At 39.8% G+C, this 26,850-nt stretch overlaps 1 protein-coding gene across 1 annotated transcript; it reads left to right on the forward strand.

Moving 5' to 3' along the window:
- Window positions 1-368: 368 nt before the first annotated feature.
- Window positions 369-26,774, forward strand: DYNLT5 (dynein light chain Tctex-type family member 5). Its single transcript, XM_059376819.1, has 5 exons — window positions 369-848; window positions 2,559-2,696; window positions 18,842-18,933; window positions 25,335-25,459; window positions 26,510-26,774. Exons 2-5 carry the CDS (start codon window positions 2,578-2,580, stop codon window positions 26,711-26,713), a joined length of 540 nt encoding a protein of 179 aa, XP_059232802.1. The 5' UTR covers window positions 369-848; window positions 2,559-2,577; the 3' UTR covers window positions 26,714-26,774.
- The last annotated feature ends 76 nt before the right edge of the window (window positions 26,775-26,850 follow it).

Consider the following 26,850-nt stretch of genomic DNA (forward strand, 5'->3'; position numbering starts at 1 on the left):
TAGGTCCTGGGGGGGGGGGGGCAAACAGCCTCCATTTCAAAGCTTCTTAAACTTCAAGAGGCTGGGAAGAGAGGTGTTAAAGAAAGCGAAAGAGCCCCGTTTGCAATGCTCAGGAGATAAGCCCATGCGCAGCCCGTATCGTTTAAGGCCCTAGGCATATTATTTAATATCGCAGAATCTCAATTTTCTCTATCTGTAAAGGAAGAACAACCCTTCCCAGACAGAGTTGTTGGGACAACTAAATAAAACGAAAACTGTCAGTATTTGGTAAATATAAGCTCTCGGTAACTACCCGTATGATCAAGCCTCTGCACGGTGGAGCAGAGTGGTGGGAAGTAGTGTCTGGGGTCTGGGAAAGGAAGGGGAGCTCTGCTTTCTCTCTGTACATCGGATTTCCTCTCCCAGGAAACCGCAGTACTTCCCACTCCTGCCCCAGACATTTAGGGAGAAGGAACAGGATGAGGACTCACCGGGCTCTGCCTTGAGTCCCCGAAGGCCTCCTCGCCGCAGGATGACCGGTTCCCCCCAGCTCCCGGCCACCCCAGGGCACAATCAGGCTCAGGGCGGCGCCCTCTGGGTGGTCACGTTGAGATCCTGACATCCTTAGGGCGGCTCAGAGGACCAAGCAGCTACCATGTCTCCCGGGGTAGGGGGGTGGGGGGATCTGTTTGAGGAGGTCACCCTGGAGACCAGGCGCAGAGCACAAGGGGAGTGCGCGGACGGCCGCAGGCAGAGGGAAACCCTGGAGGACCGAGCCCCGTTCTGAGCCTCCGGCTCCCGCAGTGAGCAAGCGGGAGGTCTACCGGGGTCCCCAGCGGAGCACCGTGTCAGTCCCAGCGCTGCTGTAGGTAAGCAAGCCGTCTCCGCTGCGCCGCGGGATGGGAGCGGAGAAGAGAAAGACCCCGCAAGTTCCAGGGTTGCAGGGGGCTGAGGAGGGAGGGCCCTGTGGTAAGAAATGGCCTGCCTGCCTGGGCCATGAACTTCCTGGCGCCCACCCGAACAAATAGACCTCCCCCAACAAATAGAAACAGTGGCCCCAAATTTGGGAACTGCCACATGAGTCCTGCCCTTTGGTAGCGACCCCCCCCCCCCCCCAATCCCACCACCACCGACTTCCTGCAGGGCTGAGCTTTCGGTTGATGCCAGGTGCGGAGCTGGCCAGCTTGGTTCGCTCCTGGAACAGCATGAGTCCTGAGTGGTCCTTTGAGGCCAGAGGACACTTGGGCGACCGCTCCCCTGGGGACCTCTAGTTTCCAGTTCTGGCCTGCTGCGCAGCTTTGGAAACCAGGAAGCAGTCCAAGGTCTATCCGTGTCACTTTGGATCAGAACCTGAATGACCCACTTAATCAGGCTGAAAGTGTCCTACCGCACTCATGTAGACACACTCATTATGCATAAACATACACTCAAGCACACACACACACACGCACACACACACTCACATTCATAGACCCTACTATGCTCAAAAGCATACACACCAAGAGGCACACATACGTTCAGGACACAGACACATCACACACAAAGGCTCACACACAGACACACACACAGGCACACACCCATTTGGGTGCACAGATAATCATTCATACACACAGGTGCACACATGGGTACACAGAGGCACACCCTTATTTCCATGTACACAGAAACTCAGACACAGCCTCACGCACTTATGGGGACATACTCATACCCACAGGCACTCACGCACAGACACACACTCCTCACAGCCTCCCTTCCAACACACAGTGCCTCTGCCATTCTGTGTGCCCTCCAGAACCCTTTGCTTCTCTCTACCCTGACACTGATCATACTGAGGTTTGTGATTGTGCCCTTGTCTGTCCTGTGCACTCAATGCCGACTCCTTGAAAGCAGGGACTCTGTTTTAGTGGGCCGAGACTCTGTTTTAGTTTCTAGCACCATGTTTCCTTGTGCTCTCATATTCTCTGATTGTAAAATAATGTAAATGAATATCTAAATTTGTATGTAGGCAATAGGGCAGTAGACTTATGGTCTAAATTCTGAGTCGTCTGTTCCTACCAGCTTTTTTGACAAGCATTGAGGAGAAGGAAGTAGGTTTTCTAATAAAATACTTTGTTACATGTTAAGTTCTTCCAGGTCTTTGCAAAGTCAGTCACTGTTGCTTGAAAAAAATATCCTCTGAGGAAGACAATTTTAACTTTTAAAGTAAAGCAACAACAACAAATATTAATTAGCAAATTGTTATCAAGATTAATTTGAGGGGAATTAACTCTTTGATTTTGGGTGTGAATTACATCTTCTACACAAGGCTGTCTCTTCTCAGTGACTTAACCTCTTCTGCTCTTAAGCATTTTGCTGCAGTTTAATATCTGCTTATGTGAATTATGCTATTGCATAGATGGACGTTATCAGAGTTATCATGTTTTCAATTATACTGACCAGAATAACGACATCTACTAAAAATCACTATTAAGGAAACCATACAAATGGTAGAAGAATGATCTGTATTTGTTTTTTAATCTAGAATGAGTCTCTGTGTTATATTAACCAAAATGTTTTCAGATCTTTCATCTGCTATTTTACAGAAGTTATTTTCCCAAGGTTATGATGATGTCAGACATTGCTAAAGACAGAATGACTCATTCAGTAAGGAAAAGAGGGAGTGTGTCTTCTCTAAGTGGTCGTGAATTCCGGCAGAAGGAACTTCATGGATACACCAAAAAGTGAGTAACCAAGTGTCTAATGACCTAAATTCAATTATTGAATAACCAGTGCATACTGCTTATCAGAAGAAAAAAATTTTCCTTTGGGACATAAAAAAGGAGAAGATGGGCAAGTACAACATTTTGAGTCATCTTTTGGGCTATATTTTTAAAACAAAAGAAAAAGAGAGTGAGAAAATCTAAGTGGTATTTTGATTCCAGCAGCATTTTATACCATTTCAAAGAGCACCCCCCAAAAAATCATCTATGCAGAAGAAATACCATATGCAGTGTAGACCGGCTTCTTCTTACGTGTCTCCTGAATTCTTCTACTCAGTATCACATAAATGCATAGATTTTGCATTTTCTAATCTTTTTCTCTCTATAGGGGGGAGATATATATATATATATATATATATATATATATATATATATATGACATTTAGCATTATTTTATACAAATTTTGTAATATATTTTCAATAGTTTTCCCCATATCCTTTTATTTTTTTTTAAGATTTTATTTATTTATTTGACAGAGAGAGAGATCACAAGTAGGCAGAGAGGCAGGCAGAGAGAGAGAGAGAGGAGGAAGCAGGCTCCCTGCTGAGCAGAGAGCCCGATGCGGGACTCGATCCCAGGACCCTGAGATCATGACCTGAGCCGAAGGCAGCGGCTTAACCCACTGAGCCACCCAGGCACCCCACCCCATATCCTTATGGCTGCATAATATTTTGTCTGGGTTATAAGTTAACCATGTCCCAATTCTTGGGCATTTTAAGTTTGTTTCCACTTTTTTTTTTCTTTTTCACTATATAATAAGTTTCTGCTTATTTTCTTTCCAGAAATATAATAGTGGGTTAAAGGTAGTAAGTACATTTTTTGGCTCTTGCTGCATACTGTATTTGCTCTCTTTAAAAGATTAATTAATTTTTAATACTTGCATGACATTTCTTTTTGATTGCCATTGGAAAGAAAGCAAAACAAATTATCTAATGCAGAGGTTAATAAACTTACATAGTGAGCTTTCCTTCTTAACAGTTTCTGTGGTATTAAAGGGTGTGCAAGGATGGGCGGCAGGAGCTGGTGGGTCCTACAGAGCAGAGACCAGAAAGACTAGAATAGATTTACATTATAATTCTGAGACCCAATCTTTCTACTTTCTACTCTCAGAGTGTGTTATATTCAACTTAAAATTCAACTTTCCAACCCTTTTACAGATAGAAAATGTAAAGGAGTAGCAATCCCAGCCAAGGTCAGAGCTAAAGCTGCGAGAAAAATTAACCTCTGCAACTTTTGCTTCTGATGCTAAGCCATTTGGGCCTCTATATCCAATATTTCAAGGTAAAAGTTCTTTTTAAGTTTATTTTAAAATATTTGTTAGCTTAAACTTAAGTTTTTTGAAAAGAATTTGTATTAATAGCCTGACATAAATCATATTTTTGTGATTTAAAGAGAAACTGCTCTCAAAAAAAAAAAAGAAAGAAAGAAACTGCTCTCGTCTGAAGACGAAACTGTCATTCTTACTTGCATCCTTTTCATTTACATCTTGCCTTTCAAAGCAAATTAGAAAGTCATATAGAAGCAGAACATGGCCAAATTTGAATAATTAGAGAGCATCCATTTTTAACTGATGAAATATAAATACAAATTAAAAGTAACAAAAATACAGAAATCGTGTTACGAACACAGGAGGATACATTTTTCACTGACAAATACAGTTAAGAGATCATTTCATCGATGTATTTCAAAGTTAGAAATTCAGACTCTCAGAACATTCAACATGGACCCTCTATTTGATTTTTTTTTTTTTTTTCATAGAAAATGAATGACCTGCTTCCAAGTGCCCTCACAGTACAGAGGTCATTTGGGAGGCTGCCAACGTACTTTTGAGTTCTTCAGCACTATCTGGGACCAGACTTTGCGAGTGGTTCTCCTACACAAAATGAGTCTTTGACCAGCAGAAAAATTCTGAAATTTCAGTGGCTATCAAACAGAGGCATTGTTTTGAAATTCTGAAATTTCAGTGACTATCAAATGGAGGCATTGTTTTGAAATTGCAGAGTTTCATGGGAAAAATATATACCTTTCTTTTGAAAGTTATTTAAAAACAATTTTTTCTCAGCGTCCACAGTCTCTCATGGTTTGTCTCCCCTTCCGACTTCCCCCATCTCACTTCTCCTCTCCATCTCCCAATGTCCTTCGTATTATTCATGTTCCACAAGTAAGTGAAAGCATATAATACATGACTCTCTCTGCTTGACTTATTTCACTCAGCATAATCTCCTCCAGTCCCGTCCATGTTGATACAAAAGTTGGGTATTCATCTTTTCTGATGGAGGCATAATATTCCATTGTGTATATGGACCACATCTTCCTTATCCATTCGTCTGTTGAAGGGCATCCTGGTTCTTTCCACAGCTTGGCAACTGTGGCCATTGCTGCTATGAACATTGGGGTGTAGCTGGCCCTTCTTTTCATTACATCTGTATCTTTGGGGTAAATACCCAGTAGTGCAATTGCAAGGTCATAGGGTAACTCTATTTCTAATTTCTTGAGGAATCTCCACACTGTTTTTCTGAAGTGGCAAAAACAATTTTTTTACTAGATCAATTTCAATAGATAAAAGTTATCCTGAAATACACTGAGGACCAAATGTATCATCTCATTTAATAGCCCCAGCATTAATCCTACCAGGTAGACCTCATTCTCACCATTTTACCATGAAATACCATGAAATGAAACACCATTTTACCATGAAATTGTTTATGGTCAAGAAACAATTTGGTGAATAGGATAGAGTCCTAAATCATGAGTAAGGCTTATAGTGTCAGAGATCTTTGCCTACTTCTCAACCGCTGTGTTCTCCACTATCCTGCTTGCATCCTACTCTCTGGCCATACTCAACTTCCACATTTATAATCCTTCAGTGCTCTGTCTTGCCTCCAGCCATTGCCCCATGTTGCCTTCTCAGGGATACCCTTGTCTGGAATGTTCTTGTTACACTCTGGCTTCATTTTTCTCCTTCTCCTGGATTTAGCTCCAACTCAACCGTTCTAGGAAGCTTTCTCCAAACCACTCAACTACAACCACTTCCACTTCCATTTGGATGTTCTTCCTTTCTGCTCCTGCTGCTTTTCTCTTCTACACACTACTGTATTTGACTGGTTTCTTGCCTGTCTCTCTTGTTAAGTTGTGGATTTATTTGCCTTATAGCAGTAAACATACTGATAAGGAAGGCAAAGAAGAGTAGGAGGTAGACCTATCTGGGAAGCCACTTCTTGGGTGTGGTGAAAAGTCGGTATAGATTCAGCCCTCCAGTCTTGGTTTCTATGTCTACATCGTTTTACAGTATTGACTGGTTCTTAACACTGATCCCTGGACATAATGCATATCCCAGGTGCCTTCTAAATTACAAAAGGAAGATTGAATTTATATTCAGTATAGTTATTGTTAACTGTTTTTAGGGCTGGATCTTTTTTATTTAAATTGTGTTTTCATTATGATGTAATTTTTATGTCTTATTCTTAAAATAAGAAACATCTTAAGCTGGATCTTACTCTCCCAGCATCTTAACTGTGAGCATGTCAGCATATTTCTTTTTATACCTTTCTAGTTGTCATCATACTTCATCTATAATTTTGACTTGTGTTTGCTTTTCCACGTAAATAACTGATAGTCATAGGGCTGAAAATAGCTAACATTTATTGAGCCCTCATTATGACTTTGAGTGTCACAGAACCTCTGTAGCAGTGGGTGACAAACTATGGCCCAAGGGCCAAGTCCAACATACCACCTGTTTTTGTATAGTCCCCTAGCTAAGTATGGTTTTTACGTGGCTGAAAAAAAATTTTTTTTATATTTTTTATCCTGTGATGTTAATAAAAATGCAGATTTTCATATCCATCAATAAACTTGTATTGGAACACAGCCATGTTCCTATTCATGTATGTATCATCTCTGGATGCTTTCACACTATAGAAGGGAGTGGGTCCAGTAGAAAACAGAAGACCCACAAAGCCAGAATATTTGCTAGATGGCATTTTACAGAAACGTTTGCTGACCCTGCCCACTAAGATAGATGCTGTTACCATTCCCGTTTTGCAAAGGAAGAAACAGAAGCCTAGAAAGGCTGAGGTTCCACAGCTACAGAATTAGCAAGTGGCAAAATGGGCTTTTGTGTAGAAGAAAGTATTCTCATTCTCTGAAAATTGGCTATCTATGTGTAACTTGCATTAAGAAACTCTTCTATTGATTCAACTGAACCTGGTTTCCCATTCATGGGTAAGAGCAGGTCATGACAATGGCATCTTTCTTGTTGGAAGCTCAGCCTTTGGCAGCCCTCAAACAGTATTTGAACAGATGTGCTACTCACATGTTCTTAAAATGAAAACAGAAGCCTGAGGATAATGTGACATGATAGCCAAGCTTATTTTTTCTGAGGCCAGTAGTTCACCTAGTAAGTCAGGCCTAAGGTTGGGGACTAAAAACGTCTCTCTTTGGTCTCACACCGAAATTACAGTGATGTCGTGTTACAAGAACTTTTGAGTATGGATCTCACTGCTCTCTGTTTAAACCCACTGGTGGCATCTAACAGCCCAGTTGGGCACAAGATATTCTTTCACTCATTCATTTAATCAAGGTTTCCTGAGCTGTTACTCTGTACCAATTACTGTGCCACACGTTGGTCATGTAAAGGTAACTAACTGTGGAGTTCTACTCTGGAGAAGGTCATTTTTTCAAGTAAAATGAAACCCACCTGAAAATTTTTTCCTGCAAAAATGGAAAATACTGCATTCATTACTTCATTTGAGATAACTATTTATTGACCAATGAGTAAGTTCCAGGCACTATATTGTGTGGGGGAACCACAAAGAAAAGATCCTTGCTCCTGGAGAGTTTATAATCTGGTAAGATAGGCAGTGAGCAAGAAATTTTAAAAGCGATAAACTTATCCTATGATTTTAACCTAGACTACTGTGAGCTGGTCCTACGCAGTTAAAAAAAAAAAAAAAAAAATGATGTTGCCCAAACTGTTTCCTGATTTTGATAAATTCTCTTTCCATCTAAATAAAATTAAAGCCCCCCAAAGACCTGGATGAAGTATAGCTTCCCCCCTTCAAAGAGAGAGAAGCTTGAGGAAACTGAAATGGCCATGATCCCAAATTAAACCATAGTAAAAACTAATATCATGTTGTCCTTGATAGATGATGGAACTGTTTCACATACAGTACCCATATGATTCTCATAAAAATCCTGTGGGTTAAGTAGAGAAGATACTTTTATGATCTCCAGTTATCTCATATATTATCTTATTTCTCTCAGGAGCAGAGTTGAAAATATTCTTCATTCTATCATAGCACATTGCCATCACCAACATGGGCGAGAACCCGGTATTTATCTAATTGTCCCTCTTCTTCCCCTTCCACACTTTGCTCCCGATTCTCAAAAGGTACCCACTCTCATACACATAGCACAACATATGCCATAAGAATACACATATTTAAGTATATATACATAGATTTTTTTTTAAATTTTCTGTGCATTATGATGTTTTGACATTTTTTTAAAAAAAACTTTCTGGCTGAAGAGGTTCTGCCTGTCCCATGTCTAGCCAGTTCTTGAAGCTAGCCAAGGTCTCAGCAGGGACCGTGCCTTTGATAAACAACCATCCAACCCAGATCCAGCCCCCTTTTTCATGCCCCCCCAACACCCAGCACACAGTATTCCTCTGCCTTAATGCCTAGAGCCAAGTCCTGTAGCCCACCAAAATTTTTCAGACTAGCCAGTCTTAAACTGTTTTCTGTGCCCAGTTTTGCCTTTTCCTCAGAAAACCCAATTGAGGCTCTTGCCCCATCTCTCCCTAGCTCCTGTCCCCTGCATCTTGACACCCTGGTGCTTTTCCACAGAACCCTGCATGGTGTGGCATGTCTCTTATCTCTAGGATCTGTGAGTATAGCAAGCTGTGTTTTCCTCAGCGTCTCCTCCGCAGTCTCCTTCTGTGCTGCACCTGACTGACCACCTCATAAAAGAATGCAGAACAAATACTTACCAAAGATTTTGACTGACATAAATGGTGTTGTGCTATAAATCTCATTTTGTTTTCTCACTTTCATTTATCCTGTTCTACATTTTTTTTTAAATTAACTAATGTAACTAGGGATTCTAATGCTTTGCTTCTTACTGTGGTATAGTAGTAGTTGTTGTTGTTTTTAAGATTTTTATTTATTTATTTGACACAGAGAGAGAGAGAGAGATCATAAGTAGGCAGAGAGAGAGGGGAAGCAGACTCCCCACCAAGCAGAGAGCCTGATGTGGGACTCAGTCAGTTCCAGGACCCTGAGATCATGACCTGAGCCAAAGGCAGAGGCTTAACCCACTGAGCCACCCAGGCGCCCCTGTGGCATAGTGGTTTTTAATGTCACATATGTTTGTATCCATTCCCCTAGGGATGGACATCTAGATTGGGTTTCACATGCCACACAGAATATCTTTGTACATAATCCTTCATTGGCATCTTTGTAAAAACTGCCCTGGAAATGTGATCACATCTTAAGATATCCCACAAAATTGTAGAAAGTAAAAAATGATAACAAATGCAGGAATAGACAGGTGCTTGAACAGAGAAACAGACCAATGAAACACATAGAAACCTCAGAAATAGACTACTGATTATATGGAAACATGTATGAGCAATGGGGAAATTATGGATTTTTTGATAGATGGTGTTGGGAGAAAAATAGGTCGCTAGTGAAAGAAAATGAGGTGGGATTCTTACTCTCTACCATTTTCCTAGTAGATTCCCCATGGAAGACTTCTGAGTGGCAAGCTATAAAGCTAATAAAAGGAAGTTTCGGAGAATGTCTTTGTGTCCTGTGGCTAAAGAAAGACTTCTCAAATAAGATCCCAAAATGAAAAAAACAAAACCATAAAGAAAAAAAAACTTGATAAATACAACTACAATAAAACTTAGCATTTCTGTTCAATAAAAAATATAATAGACACAGTTAATAAGCCAGCAGAAGATATATATATATTTTTTAAATCATGCACATTGGCAATTAAAAAAAAACAGTCAAAGAAGGTAAATAGCAGTTTGCAGAGGCAAAGCCCAAATGGCCAAGCAGAATATGAAGAGATGGTTGAAAACAGGACTATAAAGAGATGCTCGAACTCACTTGGAATAAGAAAACTGCAAATTAAAGCAAGATACCATTTTGTATCCATCTGAATGGCAGGATATAAGAAGGGAGAATGATACCAAATGTGGGTATTTGCTAGACAAATGAGAATGAAAACAGATATCTGTTCAGAGAATAAATCCAACAGTGTTTAGAAAAAATAAGTATGTGCATGCCCTATTCTCCCCATACACTGCGGACACTTGGTGAGATTGAGTGACTTCCCAGATGACCACAAAAGAGCAAAGAATCTGCAGTTCTCTGCCCAAGAATTTGGAGATGTCATGAAAGTGTTGTCCTTTGTCATATGGACCAAAAGGTGCACTCCCCACACCCCTGGGCCAAACTGCGCCATGCCTGCCAAGTTCATACTGAAGTCCTTACTCCCAGTACATCAGAATGTGGCCTTACCTGCTAACAGCATCTTTAAAGAGGTAGTTAAGTTTAAATGAACCCATTAGGGTAGGTTCAACATGACAGGTATCCTTCTAAGAAAAAGAAATTTGGACACAAATACACATAGAGGGAGAGGATGTGAAGACAAAGAGAGAAGACAGCCATCTGCACCGAGAACCAACCCCTCTTGCCACGGCCCTCAGAAGCAGCCAAGCGAGCCGACACCTTGTTCTCAAACGTCCAGCCTCCAGAACTGAGGTAATGCATTTCTGGGATTCAGGCCACTTGATCTATGGTACTTTTTTGTGGCAGCTCTGGCTAACTAGTACAGTGTTTCTAAAAGAGGGGATGGAAGAGCCACAGCATAGCCAGGGAGTTGAATGGAGTGGCTCAGAGATGGGTTCTGCATAGACTGGCTGAGGTCAAGTTCCAGCTTGAGCACTTAAGCTGATTTTGCATTAGTTATTGAGCCCGCTTTACCCCAGCTTCTTCTTCTATAGAGTGGGTTAAAAGTAGTCGTTGTTGCTTTGGGGTATGATGAGAATTCATTAAAAAAAATATATGGAAACACCTAGAATGGTTCTTAGCACATCTAAAAACAGAGCAAATATTAATTATTATTATCACAAAGAACTTTGGAGTCAAATGAGACCTGTGTTTGAATCCCAGATCTACTTACCCAGCTACTATTTAATATTCTTTGGGTCTTACTACATCATCTATAAAATGAGAATCATAATGAGACAGTATCATTACTTTTTTATTTTTTTTTAGTATCATTCCTTTTATTCATTAAAAACATTTTTGTTGCCTGGGTCATGGCATTGTGCTAAGTGCTAAAGATACCATGGTGAACAAAACAGACTGTCCTTGAACTTGTGGTACTGCTCTTACCAAGATCATGACTCACGTTGCTGATCCAGTAGTCAGTCCTCATCTTACTTGACCTGTCAGCATTTAGCACTGTCCACTGAGCACTCTTTTCCCCGGAAACAAGTTCTTCACCTGGCTTCAGGACACACACTTTCCTGTTTACTTTCGACCTCATGGGTTCCCCCTTCTCCGTCTTCTTCCTGCTTCCTGTCTTCTCCACAGAGAAGTTAATTAATGTTGGAGTGCCTCAGAGAGCAGTCCTTTGTCCTATTTGCCTCTTGTCCTGCACTTATCCCCTCAGGAATCTCCTCCAGGCTCATGACTGAGACATAGTATTATGCCCCCAAATTTACATCTCCATAACTCTCCCAAAACCCACACTCATGGATCTGACTGCCTATTAACCTTCTACTTCAGTATATGGTAACCATCTCAAACATGCTCTCAACTGAACTCTCTAACGGCCCCACTTCCTATGCCTCAGGAAATTCTGTTGAATCAACTTGGAAAATATATCCAGAATCTAACTACTGACCACTATCCCCCACAGCTCCTATCTCAGTCTGAGCCACTGAGTCAGCTCAGGTGGTCATAATAAAATACCATAGATTGGGCAGCTTAAATAATAGGAATTGATTTTTTTTTTTTTTTTTCACAGTCCTGGAGCTGTGAAATCTGAAATCAGGAAGTCTGAAATCATGATGCCAACATGGTCAGGTTCTCGTGTCCGCCCTCTTCCTGGCTTGTAGAGGGGTACCTCTTCACTGTGTCTTCACATGATGGACAGAGAACCCTGGTGTCTCTTCCTCTAATAGAAGGCCTCCAATATTTTTGGCTCAGGGCTTCACCGCTGTGACCTCACTTAACCTTAGTTAACTTCTTAAAGGCAGTAGCTCCAATATGGTCACATCGTAGGGCAATAAGTCTTCCACATATGAATTTTGGGGAGACAAAATTTAGTCCATAGCGGTTACTGTCCTCTCTCTCCGGGATTACTATAAAAGCTTCCTGACCAGTCTCCCTGTTTTGACACCTGCCAGCCTGTAGTCTATTCTCAAAACAGCAGTTGAAGCGATCCCTGGAAACTCTAAAGCAGATCTTGCTGTTCCTCGGCTCAAAACACTCCATAGACTCCCACTTGCTCAGAGTGAAAGCCAGGGTTTTACAGTGGTGCACAAAGCGCCGTATGATCTGGCTGCCTAACACCTTCAGAACCTCATCTCCTTCACCCTCCTGCTCACTCCCTCTGCTCCTGCTACTCTGGCCTTTATGCACTTCTACAGAAATACCAAGAAGCCTCCTGTCTCAAACCCTGGACATAGGCTTTTCCCTCTCCCTGACACCCTCTTCCCTCAGCTATCCACAGGGTGCCTTTCCTCACCTCCTTCAAGTCTTCGTTCATGGAAGCCTATCTTGACCATTCTATTGAAAACTGCAAACAGCACCCTCTCCTCCATCTACTTTCAAGGCCCCTTAATAAAGCAATTCTTTCCCCTGTAGTATTTATCACCTTCTAAAAGAGTATATATTTACTAGGTTAGTATTTTTTATCTATGATCTGTCCCTTCTCACTAAGTTCCTTGAGGGCAAAGATCTTTGTTTGTTTCATTTTGGGATCCCAAGAAGCTAGAAGAGAGCCAGCAACTCAGTATTTTTTGAATGACTAATTATTGCAGGTTTCTAATTCCTGAACAAACAAGTTCTGTTGCTCACAGACAGGTTATGTTCCCAGGTCCACATAGCTATTAAGTCCAGATGACTAAGGACTTTCATCTTGAAAACACAAGATGCATTTACAGCAATGGAATTGTTAAATTCTCGAATGTTTAAAACATGGCATACTTTTACCTTCTTGCTAAAGCACTCCATTGTGCATCTATTAAAAAAAAAAAAAAAAAAGAGGGGCACCTGGGTGGCGCAGTCAGTTTAGCGTCTGCCTTCTGCTCTGGTCATGATCCCTGGGTTTCTGGAATCCAGCCCCACATGAAGCCCCACATCGGGCTCCCTGCTTAGCAGGGAACCTGCTTCTTCCTTTATCTCTGCCTGCTGCTCCCCCTGCTTGTGCTCTCTTCCTGTCTACTAAATAAATATAATCATTAAGGACAGAAACTTTTATTTGTGTTGAAAATCTGTTGAGATAGACCACAGTTTTTCATATTCTCCATTTTGCGGCACGGTGGTAGTTTTGCGGTGGTAGCCGTGGGACCCATACTCTCAGCCTCAGCTGAGAGATGATTGCTAAGGGTAATGCAACTTTGAATCTATCCATTCATCAAGGAGCTGCAACAGAATTTTCATCAGCTGCCTTTGGATTTAACCTCACCTTCTCTTGAGTAAACGTTAGTTCAGTGGGCTTCAGACGCTCTGATTTTCTATCCACACACTATCTTGTCAGTCACCCTTCCTCGATAATCTTCAGTCACATCAGAACTAGATTTTCTGTATGTTGTGTGGTTTATTCTTTTGTCCTTCAGAAGCATTCCTGCTCTTGAGAAATATATCCTACAAGAATACGTGCGTTGTCATTTTCTCTCCTCTCTCATTTATGAGAATGTATCTTGGCCTTTCTTTGTATTATAACCTTTCTCTTCTGGCATGATGGGGCCAGTAATGAGAATAATATATCTCAAAGCTACATAAAGATCCAGCAAACTAGCTATAAACTAAATGGCCACAAAACTAAATTACCTTGCTAGATAACTTCCATCTTCTAGTGACCGGGTAAGGCTGGTATGTTTTTGCTCTACACATAACATTCATAAAATGTGGATGTTTTGAGGCAGAAAGTTCTCAACTAAGTGAGCCTTTATGCATATTTCATGTTGTTTGCAATATCTTGTTTCTTGAGCACCAGGAATAACTTTTCTTGTATCACCAGGCTGCCCCTTATGAGCCATAAATATTTGTTGAAAGAATGAGAGAGAACAGAAGAACCGAAGTCGACGTGTGTACATCATCCTGAAGCCTTCTTTTCACTCTGTGCGCTCTGAAATAACTCCACTGGGAGGCAGCACATAACTTCAGTAACAGATTTAGGCGGGAAAACTGCTTAAATGATACCATTCAAAATATGATCGTTCCAGGCATTTTCTGGTTACAAATGGAAGAAAGAGATGATACTCTTTCTTAATCTACTAAATTAATGGTTCCAAGGCCAGTTATACATTCAAATATTATCTCTTACTGCAGCTTCCAAACATCTCCGTAATAATGGCAGTGAAAATGTCTGGACATGAATTCTCAATAATAATTAGATACTAATGAGGCTGGTGAGATTTCATTGAAATTACTTCTGTGTCTAACAGTCATGATAATAAGACAAGCCTTGTATTTATTTGGTGTAATTCAAGGAATGATCAGCAAATACCTTTGTAAGCTGTTTCAGGAGAACTGAATTTCATCAAAGAGTAAACATATTCCAGCTGCTTAGATAATTTTTTTTTGCCTCTTTCCTGATAATCAGAACACAGGCTGTTGGGCTGGCATGGATGTTTCCAGTGTCAATCAGATACAATAGAGATGGGTTCCTTTTGTTATTGTGGACCAACTTCACGCAGCTAGTTCTGCATCCAGGTTAATGGCCACGTCTGTCCTCAGCAGTAGAAGATTTGATTCCAAGTATTACTGAAACTTGCACTGGGTTACAAATTGTTACCAATTTGTAGATTTGTTGATTTGTTCCTTGTTTTCACCAGTAGTTTCTGCCAGACTTTCAGTTTCCCTGTGTTTACTTTCCATCTACCTTCCTTCCTAAAACTTGACAACTCTCTTGGACATGTTTTGCCAATAGAATCTTATTCCTCCCTAAATGCCAATAAGTTGATGAAACACAGACAGCAAGAGCATTTTTCACATTTCAAAAATAAGATCAACTACAGCATTCCCTTTGCAATGAGATCATGTATCTAGAAGGATTATTATAAACTATGGGAAGTCTGGTCATAGACAACTGAAATGTAGCCACTTGTAATGTTGGACGTACACCCAATAAATGTTTTCTGCTATGTATACAGCACTGGTAATTAAAATTATAAAGTTGCTTTTTGAGCATCTCACATATTCATTTGTAAAAATTTCAAAGGGCTTGAGTAAAGTTGTTTATCAAATAGAAAATATATACTGCTTATTTTCCCAGTCAGTATTCTAAACTGCTGCCGGTCATTCCCCATTTTTAATGGGGAATCCTTTTTATTTCTCAATTTTTTAAATTTCAGAATCTTTTTTATTTCTCAAAACTTACCGAGCCCATATTCTGATTTCAAATTAGCTACCCAGATTGCAAGCATTTCTAATATTTTATCTCTTCCTTCTGTTTCTTTTTCAAGGAATAAATATTTTCTTTTTTCTCTTCAGCTCATTGTTTTCTCTTCACTCTTCTTTTTTCCAACCCATCTCATTTTAAGCAAATCTCAGTTTCAAAAAATATAAACAGAGGTTTTTTTTTTTTAAGGTAACAAGTAAATTTCTGTAATTTGCCGTGAAGGTATAGTTTTAGTGGATACATGGTAAGAAAGCAATAGATGAACCAAATGTTTTCCTTTCTGCATGAGAAAGGATGCCAGGTTACAGAAAAATATCTAAAACGCCATTCTCTGAAGCCTTACCTCCTTCCCAAAACTAAGTCCAAGTCTTGTTCTCCAGTACTTGCAACATCCCACTTCCAAGTAGCAAATTCTGTATCAGTTAGAATTTGTATCAGTATTATACAATGTTTCTTATAATTTTTTTTTTAATTAGTGATGTAGGGGCGCCTGGGTGGCTCAGTGGGGTAAGCCTCTACTTTCAGCTCATGTCATGATCTCAGGGTCCTGGGATCAAGCCCTGCATCAGGCTCTCTGCTCAGCAGGGAGCCTGCTTCCCCCTCTCTTTCTGCCGCCTCTCTGCCTACTTGTGATCTCTCTGCGTCAAATAAAATCTTTTAAAAAAGACTTAAACAAAATAGAACTGTATTTTTCTCTTATGTAAAAAGTCTGGAGGGAAGCAATTCAGGTACCTAGCTAGCCTTCTTCTCTCTTCCCGATATATAATTTATAAGGTCATCTCAAAACCCAAGATGGCTGCTAAACTCTTGCCGTCATACCCACATTCCAGTCATCAAGGATATAAACAGGCTGCTCTTGATTGAATTCACTCTTTTGGGGAAACTCTCTCAGGATTTTAACAAAAGTTTTCTCTTACATTTCATTGGCTTACAAGCCACGTGGCCACAATAGCACCAAAGAAATCCAAGAATTTGTCTTTAGTGTTGAGAGAAATATCTCCACTCACTTAAGAGTTCTGCTACCAAAAAAAAAAAAAAAAAAAAAAAAAAAGAGTTCTGCTACCAAGGAAGGAGAGAACACTAGAGAGCCAATGGCAGGCAGTCCCCACCATGATGTTTACCATGGCTTTCTTCACAACGATGGTGTTTTAGAAACAGCCTAGATTTCTGGAAGAACAAGAGGGTAAATAAAATGTAGTATATTCATATATTAAATACTGTCTTGATGTTTAAAATATTGATGTAGATTACTATCAACACAGAAAGTTATCCATGATACATTTTCAAGTGAAGGAAAAAAAACAAACAAACAAGCATCTATCATATGCTCCATATGTACAGTCATGTCTAAAAAGATTTTTGTTAACGGTGGTTAGGTACTAACTGGGGTTAGTAATGTTTTGTGTAATTTTACTTTAGTCTTTATACTTTTCTATGTTTTGAACTTTTTTATGAGGATGCAGCATTTACATGATTACTGTGGAAATGAAAAGGCACGGAACAGAATCGCCTTCGTAAGTTTTGAAAAGTCAGTCTGCAACTCCTTCTGATTGCACACCTCTCTTCAGCCAGCAGGTTTTTTAAACTGCACTTATGACACTTTCCAGTTTCATGCTGATAAATACTACTGCACTGATTATCAACTTTTCAGTAACATGAAACAAAGTAATAGTAAGCACTGTTTGTGAAAAAAAAAATCCTTGTTTGATTTTTGTCCGAGACTTCTAACTTATGCTACTTTGAGTTTTGTACCAACACTGCTTCTCTATGATTTTTTCACAAGGTGTTCAGTAGAAGAGAAATTGGGTTTTTATTAACACCTGCTGTATATTTGTGTAAGAAGGTTTCAAATGCAGTCATTAATGGTTTAGGTGGTGGTTGTCCCTATTTTCTTTCTGTCTGAAATGATCATGTGTGAGATTTTGCTAAGGGAAGGTAAATAGGATGTTTGAAATCTGAGTCTGCCTTTCCTATACGTATGGCAGTAAGCCCTTTGCCTCATTCCTTTTATCTCTGAAATGGGTAGAATAACTTGTTTACTAACTTAAGAGAGTCTTGTGAAGGAAAAACGAGATCCTTGCTGGAAAATGTCTTTGCAAAGTGAAAAGTAGCACATATTATATCAGGACAGGCTGGTTTATCTTCAGATCAGGGGGCTTTTGCAACGTGGGGTTTTCTGAGCAGAAGCGATCATCTTCTGTGGGTACTACCCACAACACCTGCAAGCCCATGTGGCCAAACAGGTTGGTTGCTACTTCAAAGGGCAGCAGAAACTGGGGAAAGCAGGTGTTACAAGAATGAGGACTAAATCACTAATCCAGAAATCTATCGTGAAAATGCAGCCATAATTACTTGCATCGATTTCTTGGGGTTGGGTGGGTAAACCCTCATTTATTACACAAATTGTATTAAGGAGTTTTTAAACAGATTATCTGTGATTTTCTTAAAATATCATTTGCAAAAAGTTTACTCATTTCAAACAGCTGAAAACTAAGTATTTTAATCTCCTTGCAGAGGAAAAAAAGAAAAATCCCAAAAGATTAAAAACAAATATCTGTCATTTAATTAAGGCAAAAAACATAGCCTGCTTAGAAAAGTGGTCACTCTGAACACACACACATAACCACACACACATACACACATACACGCTATTGTAATATCTCCTTTGAAATGACATCTGTCTTAACTTCCATTTTCACAGGTGGAGAGACTTGGGGGTAGAGCTGAGACAGCCATTAGTGACAGTTGAATTTCCTCTGACCTAAGGAGAATTAAGTGGTGCTGGAGGGACATTAGGGGCTCCTCTTTGCTTGGGTCTCCTGTTCAGCACCTGGATAAGCTTACATTGCCTTATAACCAAGCCAAAACCCTTTCTTAATGTTGAAATGTTGAAAATGCTAATGATTTGCAATAGTTTGGGTGAATTGTCGTTTCTCTCGCCGTGTAGGTGAGTTTCTTGTTCTGCTTTTTTCTACTAATGGGATTTTGTGTGGTATGTTTAAGAGTGAACTTGTGAACTTTTATGAAGTTTAATAGCATATATAGGTGTTTCCCAGAATTTTAAGCTTCCTCCTATATTCTCCAGTCCCTTTTGTTAGTTTTGTCCACTTTGAGGAGAGTGCCTTTGCATTGTGGTGGAGATGCCTTTGGCAATGGCTTTTGAAACAGACCAACTCATGAACACTTTCTGAAGAGTCAGATGCCTTGGGCTTCACTGGACTGCACTAGGCTTCAACCACTGTATGGAGACCTGCTCCAAGTAACTTCTCTAGGTCTTGATTGTTCCCTCTCTAAAATGTTTTATACTTTAGACGTTGGGATATTTGATACGGAGACTTGCTTGAAATATTCTTAGAGAAACTTTACCTTTGTAACATTTTTGCTAAAAGCAACAATGTGTTTTGTTGTTATTATTATTATCCTAACTATTGAAATTTGTCTTCCCCTTTGCTTTTAGCTCCAGGAGTACTGTGTGCTATACGGATGAACCTAGCCAGGGTGACGAGGCCTCTCGCCTTACAGTTCAGATGGAAAACACCTATCAGTTGGGTCTGTTATTTTATCATTCATTTCTATTTTAAACTTCCTTTTTTTTTTAAGATTTTATTTATTTATTTATTTATTTATTTTGGGGGGTAGGGGGAGAAGAAGAGGGAGCAAGAATCTCAAGCGTACTCTGAGCTGAACACACAGAGCTTATCATGGGGTTCCATCCCATGACCCCAAGAGCATGACCTGAGTGAAATCATCAGTTGGCCACTCAACCAACTGAGCCACCCAGGTGTCCCTTTATTTTAAACTTCTAATCTCATTATTTACTTAAAATAGTATCTGATAACATGGTCTTATCTTCAATACTAGCTCAATATAAGGGGTTTCAATTAAGTGATTTGATGCTGTTTTAATTTATTCCTCTGCAAGATTAGGGCCAACACCCATTGCTTAGTTTTCTTTATCAGTGTTTTCTAAATCCCAAGCAAATCACTGGGCAGCACTAATGTGTATTGTGTGGTACTAGACCAAGAATTTAATTTCTGGGTATTTCTGGATTATCCTTATACAGTTATTTTATATATGCTCAAGTTAAAAGAAAGATATATGTATTGAAGTTTTATCCAGCAAATCCAACCAATGTTGTTGATAGGTGGAGGGGTGGGGGGGAAGACTTCAAAGCCAAAGCAAATGATTTCTGGTCCCTCGTTGAAAGAGGTGTTTATCTCTTTCCACTGAGGTTTTGGGTCTTTGAAAACAAAGATCTTTGCACCTGCCCCTATACTCCCAGATGGAGTCCACAGTGAATACATTTTCCCATTCATGTTTTCGCATAGACCAACTTGTTTTCTCTAAATGTGTACCTGCCCACTATTATCTGCCCACTGTATATAATTACTGCTATATAGAAATTCCACAGAGACTTGCCAATGACCAAAGGAAGGACTCTATGGGCCAGAGTGGTTCCATCTGTAGCCAGTTAACTTCAAGAAAATTATAGACCATCAGCGCATCCCATTAGGCCTGTAGCCGTTCTCTACACTAATCCCCAAGACTACACGGATTACAAGACTCCGTAATTAGTCAGTCTCCTGGTATTCTCACAGTGCCTGGAGTAGACAACTAATATTCCTGCCATCCAGCATAATTTTCCAATCCTTCCGGTAACCTTACCCAGTTTTCTTTGGAGAAGTTCACTGCTGCCATCAGTACCACTTTTGGTCCATAACATTCTGCTAAAGCCGACACTGGCTTCAAAGATAAAACAGTGACTAATTCTGGGATAGCATATGACCCTTTGATAGGTCAAGCCAATCAAAGCCTTTGAGATTCAACATAGACAATGTTGTTGGGCTGTTGAAGAAGCCAGTTAGGTTCTGAAACTTGAAAGAAGTATGGCTATGTGAGCTTTTGCCATCCTGCCCCAACACATGAAGCCTGAGACCAGGAGAACACTAAATCCTAACATCATTATTTGAGTCCTAAATTCAGCTATCTGTTCTTAGACTTTACATTAGGCAAGCTAGGTGTGGGTCAGGTATTCCTCCACTTGTAACTAAAAGATCTTAACAATTCGATGCCTATGACATTGGGCTCTGCACGCTGAAATGGTTTGAATTAGATTTTGACAAGATAAAAGATTTGAACTATGAAGTCCTGTGTTTCTTCTTCATAAGGATACATTTTCATAATGTATTTCCTTTAATAAACAAACTAAATCATCTTATCAATTTTAGAAGTACTGAGTGTTGAACCAAGTTAGAAAAGTAATGTTAGAAATAGCTCAGTATAAAGTTATTTCCCATATTTTCTTACAAAAAGTCATGTGAATTATTCCTTTAGGATCAAAGTCTTTCATGCTTAACAATTCATTTCTTAAGCATTCAACTAGCCGTCTTGTTAATACTCAGACAAAAATGTATTTCCAATGCTACTTGTTTCTGAGTTTATTTTGCATCTGAGAGGTACTCTGTGGACCTTTGGTAAAGATTTTCTCTCATTATCTACACAACACAATACTTCCCAAAAGAGTATTATGTGTGTGGGGGGGAACCTGTCAATCATCGGCATTATTGTGTTTAATTTTTCAGTGTATCCAATAATACTTGCATCATCTAAACACATTTTAAATGCTTAGTATTTTTGTCCTTCCTTTATCTGAGTAATTATAGCCAGAATGAGATGAAAGCATAAGTATAATTAACGAAAGAAAAAAGGGAATGGAAAAATCAAAGCATATTTCTTGTAATAAAACACCATTTAAATTTTCTCATTGATTAATTAGAAGTATCTGATTCTTTTAAAACACTGACTGTAAGCAGGAGGTCAGCGGTGGCTATATTTTTGTTGTCACATCGAGACAGCCTGCCTGACAACATAACAAAAAGTAGAACCTGAAGATGGAGAGAGAAAGAGAGACATCATTTGAGCTCAGCTTCCATGGGGTGATCAGGCCCTGTCATCAGAAACTGTCAGGCTCTCTCCCCTGACTTCCCTCTACCCGCTAGGATCCTTCCTGACTGTGGAGGTCTCACTGCCTCCCTACTTACACCTTCGCCCGATCTTGCTGCCTTCTCTGCAACATCTCCTCCCTCAACATGATGTAGCAAGGATAACAACCACACTAATAATAATAACTCAAGAGTGGGGGGGTTGTGCATGGCCGGCACTATTCTAAAAGTTTTAAATATTTAACCTCATTTAATCCTAATAAAAAACAGTGCATGAGAATTCTTATTATTACCCCAATTTGGGGAAGCTGACACACAGACGTATTAAATAACCAAATTTTTATCTATTCTGCCTTAAATATATTTTTGTAACAAGTGTTTCTTTCTTTTCTTTTTTTCTTTTGTTTTCCTTTCCTTTATTTTTTTTTTCATTCCAACCTTTCTTCAGATCTTTGCTTTTCGATTTCTAAAAATATTTTTCCCTTAAAGAAAGAAGTCTATTCAAAAAAAGAAAGAAAAGGAAAAGAAAAAAACTTTTGCCATTCCCATTAGTTAAATCTGAAGGTAGATTAGGGAGATCATTTGGGAAGGCAAAAGCTGAACATCCATGCTTTCTTTGTCTCTGCATCTCAGTGTCCCAGCCTGAGCAAGGCAAGGGATAATTCTGGCTGCATAGAGGAGAGGTCACAAAACAATGAGAAAAGAAAAGTCCATGACGATATTTCTTTCTTTTTTTTTTTTAAGATTTTATTTATTTATTCGACAGATGGAGATCACAAGTAGGCAGAGAAGCAGGCAGAGAGAGGAGGAAGCAGGCTCCATTCTGAGCAGAGAGCCCGATGTGAGGCTCGATCCCAGGACCCTGGGATCATGACCTGAGCTAAAGGCAGAGGCTTTAACCCACTGAGCCACCCAGGCGCCCCCATGACAATATTTCAAAATAGGATCTAGTTAATGAGATTTTTTTAAAAACCACAAAGCCGAGGGCAGAAAGGAAATTGGTACAGCTAGACAGTAGGAGCTACTGGAAACAGGGACTCAGGGGCAACCAGGATTCTGTCTTTGCAGCACAAAGCGGGGTGTGGGTCTCCTTTTCTCACTGTGGCCTGCCTTCCTTTCCATGGTGAGAGTCATGGCCTTCTACAGTTCCTCAGGATCACATGTGATAACTTTTGTCACCAGAAAGGGGTTGGCTTTTTTCCCCCCTAGTTGCAGTTTAAAATCAAAATTCTGAGAAAGGATTCTAATTGTCCTGGCTTGGGCCATCTATCATAACCTGGACTTGGGCTCAAGGAAGTGAAATCAGATCCTAAAGAACTATCTGGTTAGAGTTGAAAAACTCTTGTCTTCCTAGAAGGCAAGAGGCTGTCCCCAGATAAATGCATTGAGGGAATTTACTGTTGGCTGAAGGAAACGATGTATACAAGTTACTCTAATATGTGACCAAATTAAGTTCCATGTGAGTGGTGTAGGTCAAGGTATATGCAATATGCGTGCTTGGTAGGAGGGAGTGAAGAACAGAAAGGTATAGTTAGAATATACATAACCTATTTAATTTAGTCCAAGCCAGTAATATCATCTGTAAATTTCTTGCATAGGGAAAGGGAGGGAAAAATGAAACAAGATGAAACCAGAGAGGGAGAGAAACTATAAAAGACTCTTAATCTCAGGAAACAAACTGAGGGTTCAGGAGGGGAGGAGAGTCAGAGGGATGGGGTGACAGCATGATGGACATTGGGGAGGGTACGTGTTATGGGGAGTGCTGTGAGTTGTGTAAGACTGATGATTCACAGACCTGTACCCCTGAAACAAATTATACATTAAATGTTAATTTTAAAAACCTCCTTGAATAGAATGGGAAACCACTCTCAAATTTAGACTTGTTTCACTCAAGAATGCAAATGGAACTGTAAAAGACTCACAAAGGCTTGTAGGTGCTTAGGAACTTGCCCACACGGGCTGTTGCCCTATCTCTGACCCCATGAGATGGGAGCAGTCAGGACCAGCATAGAGTTGTAAACCTACAAGCCTACCATGTTTATAACTGCTTGTCTGTCCTATAGAACACAGATTCCTACTAACTGAATATTGGAGTTAATCCTCATACTCATTTTATCAGGTGTCTCTCCCTTTAACCAATCCAGATGCATTCCCCCAGGATGATTTAACTGAACAGTTCCCATATAATCATCAAAATACAAGTACTATGTATTGAGCCCCAGGAGGCTGACCTAACTCAAGTACAGTCCCAGGCTGTAACCTTCCAGTTAAATCTGGCCAGTGGAAAACTTCAGTTCCCACTGAAGTCAGAGTGGGAAGGAGTGTGAGCTGGGGTCTTTATTTCCCCCAAACCCTGACGGTGGGTTCATCTCACCCTCTTTGCATCCATCAGCGGAAAGGCATAGCTGCCCTCAAGGGAGGGCTCTCCATATGCCTCTAATGGATCTAGTAAGAGTTCCCTTCTCAGACCTCTCAAGCCTGGGTTAGGATGCGGTGACACCCTCAGTGTCACTATCCTTTGGTCCTGTTTCCTGCTTAGAACTTCCTAAGGAGTCTCTTTAGTAAATCCTCCAGGAGTTGTCCTACTTTTAGTGTGCCATATGTGTCTTGAGACCCTGATACAGTCATTGAAAATAAACAACGAAACGATACTAACGACTAGTTAAATAGAATTGAATATAATTCTGGATCTCAGTCCTTTATCTGTATCAATTCAGCAACTAATGATGGAGCCACTATATGCCAGGCTCCAGGCACATGTGCATGCCATGCAATGGCAGAGAGATGATGAAGTTAATATTCCCAGGAGGGACAGGGAAGATTCCTGGGATGCAGAATAAAGAAGATCCATCTGAAGCCTCTGCTGTGAACATGGACTAAATGTGGTTAAGAATAAAAGCTCTAGTCAGATAAAACAGGAAGTACCTCTCAGCTCTGCCACTGTGTGATTCTGGGCAAGTTACTGAATGTATTTAAACCTCTGTTTTCCTGTGTGTGAAATGGAGATAACAATAAAATTTGCCCCAGTGATTTATTGCAAGATTATGTATGATAATAAATATATACTTATCACAATACAGACATGTAAAAAATGCTCAATGAAAGTAATTATTATCTGTACTATGATTATTACCTATACAATGTTTACTTCGATTTAAATTCAGAAATCACACATTAAACCTTTCTTCTGCCTTTTGCATTGTATTAAACTCTGAGGAGGATAAAATCTGATCTAGCTTACCATTTCACTGAGGAGAAAGGCAGAAATGCTTTAGCTATTGTCAGGTGGATTTGGAGCAGTGGGGACCCAGAGAATTGGGGGTACTGAAAAGAAGGGATTTTTTTTTTTTCTTTTTACCTGAGGAGAAGAAGAAGGCTGCCTGGAGAAGACATTTCAGCTGGCCTTGAAACATGAGTGGATATTTTTCAGATGAACAAGATAGGGAAGGTCATCCCACTTAAAAAGAGGAGCAAGAACAAATGTCCCCAAGCATCCTTTGAAAGACAGATGAAGTTCAAGAGACTGGAGCAGCAGCCACAGAGCGGGCTATGGTGGGGGCAAAGGGGTTAGAGGCGCTGGACCTTAGACTTTGCTACAGGAAATGTCATAGCCAGATCTGGGTTTTAGAGCGACCCCTCCAGTTGTAGTGTGGTATACATAGATTGGAGAGAAAAAGCTGGGGTTGTAAGAGCGGGGGGTCAGTTAGAAAGATGCTGAGACTTTAAAGTATGTCATTAATAGTGGGAACTGGGAAGGAGGATACTTTCAAAATCAAATCTCAGTGGTATTGACCACACTCTTTAGGTAGTCTAATAAATGGCAGAGTGTGTTTTCTTCTGGTCCTTTGCCAGAGAACCTGTCTGGAAGCCTAATTAAGACCACTTTTTCCTTAAATAGAGGCCACCCAGAAGATGAAATGTCTCTCCATGATTCAGTCCTCTTTTGATTAGACGATGGGTGGGCGGAGAACATTTGAAATCACTTAGAAATTTCATCTGTATTTTCAGGTCCCACCCAACATTTTCCTGTGGCCATTGTCAATCAAATCCTGAAAGATGTGTTAACTAACTATCTGCAAGAAGAGCAATATGAACCAGAGCACTGTAGACAGATGGCTAAAACAATTTCTGAGGTATATATGTGATTTTCCCGGGGTTAATTAGAATATTGTTAAGAGGACAACCACTTACTTTTTGATGAATGCAATTAATTTGCAGTAGCAGTAAAAATGCTTATTTATATTTTATGAAAATATTTACGGGTTCGTATTCTGTGTGTGTGTGTGTGTGTGTGTAAAAAGCCTTTGCCTAAGACAACTATTATGTGTATCATTTTGCATGTATTTTGTTTAAAAAATGTTTACAAATGACCATTTATTAAAAAAAAATTATTTCCGGGGCACCTGGGTGGCTCAGTGTGTTAAAGCCTTTGCCTTCGGCTTAGGTCATGATCCTGAGGTCCTGGGATCGAGCCCCACATTGGACTCTCTGCTCAGCAGGTAGCCTGCTTCTCCCTCTCTCTCGGCCTGCCTCTGCCTACTTGTGATGTCTGTCTGTCAAATAAATAAATAAAATGTTTGGAAGAAAAAAAATTTATTGCCAAAGATATATTTTAGTGATCATTTTCTCTTGTTCAAGCTAGTTTTCTTGATTGCCATCGAATACAGATATTGTGGTCTTTAAATACATTTCTATTTTTATCAGCTAAAGTGCTGGCACTCCATTAGGTTTTCTTTACTTTCCTCTTTATAACAAGATCTTTAATAAACATTCATGGTTAGTCTTATTACAGGAGACTCCAGACGTGTGCTCCCTTAATTAGATGTAAACAAGGTGGTATAACTCTCATGCCAACATTCTTTGAAGGGAAGCCGTCTTAACATAGATTTTCAAAGAATGTAATAAATCCTTTAAATCCTGTTCTCTGGATTACAGTTTTTTTCATGTGTCTTAGAAAATGTAGATTTATTGCTGGTGCTCTAATTTTGTCTCTAAATGTCCTATCTCAGAAGAACGGTGCTTAAAGGAAATCATAGTGAAGTTTCTAAACAGTTGCTAAAAATATCTACAACACACCATGTGATTTTCTTAAATCCACTATATTTATGACAAAGATAAAGACTCCTAAGTTTCAGAGTGACTAATTAAGGATCTTTTTTTGCTGTTCTTCTTTCAATTTCTAGGTTATTAAAACCCAGGTCAAGGACCTGATGATTCCACGGTACAAGCTAATTGTAATTGTTCACATCGGACAACGGAAGAATCAGAGCATTCTTATTGGAAGCAGGTGCCTCTGGGATCCGAAAAGTGACACCTTTTCATCTTCTGTTTTCAGAAATTCTTCTCTCTTTGCTCTTGCAAGCGTCTATGCAGTTTACTTTGAGTGACTGAAAATAAATCAGTTCTTACTTTTTTAAATCAAAATAGACCATATCTATGTCCACGAAAGCTTTACTGCCCAAAAGTTTGAGAAAGAAACAACACTAATATTTCAAACAATTGGAATTTTTGGACTTTTTAATGC

Source organism: Mustela nigripes, chromosome 14, assembly GCF_022355385.1.
Source record: "Mustela nigripes isolate SB6536 chromosome 14, MUSNIG.SB6536, whole genome shotgun sequence".
In the NCBI taxonomy this organism is placed as follows: domain Eukaryota; kingdom Metazoa; phylum Chordata; class Mammalia; order Carnivora; family Mustelidae; genus Mustela; species Mustela nigripes.

Coding starts and splice junctions, on each gene's coding strand:
- DYNLT5 (XM_059376819.1), top strand. CDS start 2,578: ATGATGATGTCAGACATTGCTAAAGACAGAATGACTCATTCAGTAAGG. Junction 2,697..18,841: donor CTTCATGGATACACCAAAAA/GTGAGTAACCAA, acceptor CTTTGCTTTTAG/CTCCAGGAGTACTGTGTGCT. Junction 25,460..26,509: donor TGGCTAAAACAATTTCTGAG/GTATATATGTGA, acceptor TTCAATTTCTAG/GTTATTAAAACCCAGGTCAA.